We start from the raw sequence: 6,401 nt of genomic DNA on the forward strand, positions 1-6,401 counted from the left end.
CTCCCACAGAGAAGCAGAAATTGCATCATATGTTGCATTAACATGGAAGACCTAGTTCTGCCAGGCATGGACTGTTGCATCAGTTGGTCAGGACAGGTTTGTCAGGAGATGAGCTGGAACACCACCCAAGCTCCCCAGCAATAAGCAGCATTAGGATAGGGTAAGTTGGTAGAAATTTTTTGTATGGCTACTAGCAAAGCAACCAGAACCCATTTCTCCTCATGGATAAAAACCAGAATTTCAGAACTTTAAGTTCAGAAAGCACCTCCAGATCTTCTATAGTCACCTTGCTACAGAACACAGGCCACTGTGTTTCACGGACTAATTCAGAACCTTGGGCCATGGAAAGCACAGACACCAGTCTTGAGCTGAAAACAAAAATCTACTCACTCTGATTTGACTCCTTTAGTAACCATCAGCTTTTAAAAAACGTTTGGGTCTGACTTGTTTCAGCTTCGAGAGACTGATATAAGGTCTACAGATTATTTAACATTGTACTTTCCTCTAGTTAAAAGCCCTTTAAGAATATAAAAGTCTCCCTGTTGAAGATCAAGGTATTCATATCTTCTCAATCCAGCAGTGGTCTCACTATTATGCTCCTGGAGCCACATTTCCACTCACATCTGGCGGCTCTGGTGCTCATCTGTCTGCAGTTTTACACATGGCTCTGCTCTCTCATCCTTCCTATCCCTTTCAAATGTCTAAGGCCAATGCTCCCAGCCTTGTCTACAAGCAGATTTAGGCCCTTTTGAGCCCATCTTTTGCAGCATGCTTGGAAAACAAGACCTTTATCCCAAGAGAGAAAGGAAAAGAAATTGCTGATTTCATGCAATTGCTGCTTATGGGCTACAACATGACAAAGTACAAGCAGCATGTTTTGAATCATCCAGCTAACATGTTGTCTACACAATGCACACCCTGAAAGCACCCTTCACTACCAGCAGCCCATCTGGTCTAGAAAAGATTTTTATAGACCTCTATCATGGTTTAACCCCAGCCAGCAACTAAGCCCTCTGCTTGTGAGCCCTTTGCTCACAACTACAATCCCTTCCCCAGTGGGATAGGGAGCAGAAACAGGGAAGAAAGGTAAAGCCTGTGAGTTGAGAAAAGAACAATTTAATGATTAAAATAAAATATAATGATTATTATCACAATTAAAAGAGACAACAGAAAGAGAGAAAGAAAAATCCAAGACAGACAAGTGACTCACAATTGCTCACCACCTGCTGACTGATGTCCAGCCCATCCCTGAGCCCTAATCAGCCCCTCCTGGGTAATTTCCCTCTGTTTATATATTGAGCATGGCATTCTGTGGTATGAAATCTCCTCTGGTTTGTTCCTGGCAGCTGTCCTGGCTATGGTGCCACACAGCTGCTGCTTCTGCTCACTGTCAGCATGGGAAACTGAAAAGTCCTTGACTTTGGGTAAACACCACTCAGCAACAACCATGTTTCAGCAACACTGTCCTTATGTTAAGCCCACAAAACACAGTGCAGTACCAGTTACTATGGAGAAAATTAACTCTAGCCAACTAGGATAATTTCTCACCTATGGTAAGGTGAGATTTAGGGAAAATTCTGATAAAGGGTCCCTGCAGGAAATTTTTGAAGTGATGCCCTTTAGACTGCTTTCCCCAAGAGAATGGTAGGCCATTCCTCAGTAAATATTGCCACACAGTCAATCATATAAGGCCAGGGGATCCTTCTCTCCACACAATCAGGTTTTTGGATGAGGACAGAAGCCAAATCCTAGTTCAGAAGCATTAAAGAACTGATCTTCTGACTTAAGCAAAGGAGCAAACAATCTATCAGTAAAGAAGGAACATTGAGACAAGACCAACAGCTACGCTTCACTGCAGGTCTGGACTGCTTGGAGCCATGCACACACCAGAAATTATTTCGGAGCAGAGGAGCTGGTGCCAAGTCTCCACCTGTGCTTACTCAAAAAGCAGTTGTATTATACTCTGTCCAAGAAGTTACACATAAAATAGGGGCTGGGATCATTCTCCCAAGAAACTAGCCCAGTAGCTAGGGTGCTTTTTGGGACAGTGACACAGGTGAAGAGAGGCTAACTTCCCTCCACAAGCACACATTGGTTTGCTACCCTTTCCACAGGGGATTTGCTACCCTCAGAAAAAAGCCCTGCTTTCCTCAAATTCACTAAGCAACTGCTCCATGCAAGAAGAAAAACCATGGCACCAGACAACAAGCTGGCTGGAGGTGATCCACACTTACCAAGCAAAGTACACATCCCACCCATAACACCATTTCCAGCTTTCAAGACAGAACCCACTTGCACCCAGAAACGTGCTGAACAGAGCAGCAAGTGCAGCTGCCTATCTCCAAGTCCCCCCCAAACAATGAGCTTCTTGAAAGGAGATACATTTATCTCCTACAGACCTGCCATTACCTTAGGAGTGTGCGGGGTGTCACAGAGCTGCAGCTTTTTCCAGGTGATGTGCAACGGTGTCTCAGGTTTACTCCAGCTCTTGCTCACAGATGGGGAAGACTTCAGGGTGGGACTCATCCAAGCTTTTGTCCTGCTCAGGAAAATCTCACTAAGCTTTCTCTGAGGGGTTGCTGGCAGAGGACTGCTCTCTTGCCATTTCTGGAACTCTGAGCTTCTGGGGGGGCTCAAGCTCAGGGAGTCCTCCTCATTTACACTTTTGTCTTCACTGTCTTCACCACAACTGGAGAAGTCCAGTCGCTGAATGAATTCGTTGCTGTTGTCCCAGTCATCCATGTTAGCACATGAAACAGAACAAGTAGAGCTGATACTGGCCTGTTTTGTTAGAGGTACAGAGGGAGAGAAACACAGCATTATTAAATAGCTGTCTTCTAAACTATCTTCTTCCTTGCTTCATCAAGGGCATCAGTTCTGCTGACCACACTCCCCAATCCCACATACACAGAAGCCTTGGTCACTCATTGGTGTAATTAGACATCACTGATTAATGAAGAGCATCCCAGAATTACCAAGTACAAAGCCATTCAGCTACTGTTTATGCAACACCAGATTTTGCTTTTTACCTTATTAGCATAATTCAGATACAACTCAGAAGCCACTGCCTTTCCCAGTAAATTTCCAAGACAACTCCTCCATCCACCCACTAGTCTCATCACACAAGGAAACCACATCCTAACAGAATAACACACACAGCCTCCCCTTACTCTTTTCTACATTAAATTTCTCAACTAGAGGGGGGAAAGAAAAAAAAAAAAAAAAAATCCCATGGTACATACAGCTGTAAAAGCAGAGGGTGCCCCAAGGAGTCACCAGATACCCCACAGACAGCTTCTCTCCTGCCCTGGACCATTTATAATCGCCCCACACCTGAGCCAATGCTAATGCAAAACATCTGGAGTTTGGCAGCACCTGTCCACAGTTGCCTGGTGGATGAGGAGTTCTCTGTGCATGTGGATTTGCTGTGCTAACACCCAACTCTGCAGGGAGCCAGGACTCCCTCTGAGTCTGAGTCATCTCCCTGCTTCTGCACACTGGTCCCTTCACCTTCCTGAGGCCTGTAAGGGGGGTGATGTTTGCTGACAGCCAGTCTGCTCCATAATCCCATCAGGGATCCAGTCTTTGTGGGCTTTACTTGTATGAGTTAATTGTCTTGTGGTGATGGGGCCCTGTGTTTCCTTCTTTTAAGTCTGAATTTCCCTTCCTGCATTTAGATATGCGTTAGTTTGGGCAAGCATTACAGCCTGCATGCAGAGGTCAGTAGCCTAATTTATAACATATACATTTATGAATGTATAATTTATAAGACTTCAGGAGAGAGTTAGGAGCCATACACAGGTCTCAGTATCTCAGTATAGCTTCCCATCTTGAGATTTCAAGGGAGAGGAAGGAGAAGCTGTGTTGGTGGAGGCAGCCCCACAGGTGGGGCTGCTCTCTTGCTCCCTGGGAGCAGGTCAGTGTCTCCCCTCACTGCACCTCTTTGTAAAAACAGGAATCTTCTGAGCCTTTGGGAACCTGTGTTTCAAAGTGGGATTAGAGCAAGTTTTAACTAATTGGGAACAAGGTTACAGCAGCCTTTTTTCTTAGCCTTGAGGAGAGCTGCTAGAAGGACATGCAGAGATTGGAAGTGGCTGCAGCCCATAGGAGATGGGTGTTTGGCAGATGCAGCACCTGCTTTCCCTTGCACACATCTAGGGCAATTCCCACCACAACATACAGGGCCACATTGGTCTGAGGTCTCTGTGCTCTCCTAACCCATTCCTTAAATGAAAAGTATGGCCATGTGGGTCTCTGAAGTTGCTTGTTAAGATTGTGATGAACAATTCATATGATACAGGCCACCAAAACAGTCTCAGGACACCATGCCAGGAACCCAGAACTGGTTGCATCTGGCCCAGAGGTTGCAGTATTTCTTCCAGGCACAGAACCTGTTGCTGCCATGCAAGTCTCCCTTGGTCTGAAATGCAGCTGCTGCATCTCCTCATGCCTTATCCTGGGCCAGGTCCAAAAGCCTGGCAGTGCCAGCACTGGCTGCTTTCTGCCATGACAAGCAGTGTCTGCCACACCTGGCCAGCTGAGATCCAGGACCACTTTAGTACTGCTGTGATCTGATTGCATTCATCAGATGTTCAGTACCCGAAGCATTAGACTGGAATATATTAATTCTGAAGAAATAATGTTTTTAGTCCCTATAACTACATGTTTTTAATAACCCAGCAAAGAAATTCCTTCAGACCAGCTTTCAATCCCACCTTAAAAAAATTTTTTTTTCTTTTTTTTCCCGCTCAAGACTTAGAAGCAGTATCCATTTTTCTGAAGAGGGATGTGATATGTAAAGGAGAAAAGTTGGACCTGCTGTGTAAACAAGGCCCAGCTTGTTCACCTCGCATTTTAAAAATAAAAACCACCACATTTTCATTTACATTTTTCCTGACTGTTCAAAGACCTGATGACAATTTCCAGAGCCCTCAGCTGGAGGGAGAAGGTGTTAATTTTCTTTTGAAGTAGAGTTTTTATTTCTAAAAGGGTAATATTATCTCCCAGCCTAGATCTTTTCAGTTTTGGTGAAATAATAAAATAGTAGAAAATGTGGCCTTTGTTTTTTGCATGTATCCAGCAAACAGTGTGCCCTCAGCAGGCCCAGATTGCTGGCCAAAGCCGTATCAATTGCTCTGGTACCACGGGGTCACTTGTCCCACAGGGTTTTTTCAGCAAAGCTGAGAGCTCAGAGCATGATGATGTTTCACACACCTCAGAGCCAGCACTGGCAGCCCCTGCTCCCTGCCACTGGCTGCTCTCCCCACCGCATCCCCTCCCTCTTGCAGGGGCAATACTGGTGTGACTGCACTGCTGAGGGGACCAGGAACAGCTCTGCACCACAAATAGCTTGTGTGGGTCATGAAGATTTGTTTGCTGGGATTTGTTTCCCACCTAGATTGCTGGGGGACAGACACTTGACATTTGTAGCAGCACCACTGTGGAGATGAAGATAGAAACGAGCTGTCATTTCAGCGTCACCAACATGCAAAAATATATTCATCCAAATGAAGATTGGCACTGTCTATACGGTTAAAGCAAAGCATGTGGCCAAGTATTTGCAGAATCTGGCTTTTCTTTACACAGTAACAAAATATTGTGCAGGGTTTGTTTCTTTTTTCTTTACCAGTCACCTTCTATGAAAAACTCCATCTGCTAAACACCACCTACTCTGGTCTATAGCTCTGCAAAGAAAACTTGTGCATGGGCTTTGCAAAACAAAAATGCCCACTCAGTGTTGGAGCTGTCTGAAATGAAGCTCACAGCAAATGGATGCTAATGTTACCAAAAAAAGAGAGAAAAAACCCAAACTCCACTGCTGAGGAAACTGGATGATGGGTTTCTTAATGGGATATTGAACACTCAGAACTGCTCAACAGGAAAAAAGTAAGACAATTAAGGCTTTTATGACAATATCTTCCTTTTAATTGTGGCCTGTTTAATTGGGTAATTCAATTAATCAGGAAGACCTAGGGAACCAAATTGATCCTAATGACACTTAATGACATTGGTGGTAGCATAAGGAGGATGGTAATTACAAAAAGTTGGCTGCCTGTAGATGCTTTGGTCATGCTTGTGTTCGTCTTTCAAGCTGATTCTGCTTGTTCCTCCCAAAACAGTTTCACATCCTTCTGTAGCACATATGTACGTGTATATATATTTATGTACATACGTATATACACATATATATACACACACACCAGTAGATACTGGATCAGCATCCCTGACTCCTTCAGGTTTGTGGCTCGCAGCTTCCACCACAGCAATTTGGGTGGGGGCGAGCCTTCCCCGTTGCTGGCCCTGAGGCTGCTCTGCCCAATTCCCGTGGCTTTCCCAGCAGGATGGCTTTAACAGGGCTGGGAGAAGCAGCTGCCCTGCACTGGGGTCACAGCCTGGGGGGG

General features: G+C 45.0%; 1 protein-coding gene across 1 annotated transcript in view; it reads right to left on the reverse strand.

Annotated features, from left to right (window-relative positions):
- The window catches only part of WEE2 (WEE1 homolog 2), an 18,311-nt gene extending 15,160 nt beyond the window's left edge, over nt 1-3,151 (reverse strand). The window contains exon 1 of the mRNA XM_017739970.1: nt 2,410-3,151. Coding sequence (XP_017595459.1) covers nt 2,410-2,820 — 411 coding nt within the window. The 5' untranslated portion in view covers nt 2,821-3,151. The remainder of the gene's footprint in view (nt 1-2,409) is intronic.
- Between the last annotated feature and the right edge of the window lie 3,250 nt (nt 3,152-6,401).

The sequence above is a fragment of the Corvus brachyrhynchos genome, unplaced genomic scaffold, assembly GCF_000691975.1.
Source record: "Corvus brachyrhynchos isolate BGI_N302 unplaced genomic scaffold, ASM69197v1 scaffold27, whole genome shotgun sequence".
Classification (NCBI taxonomy): Eukaryota; Metazoa; Chordata; class Aves; order Passeriformes; family Corvidae; genus Corvus; species Corvus brachyrhynchos.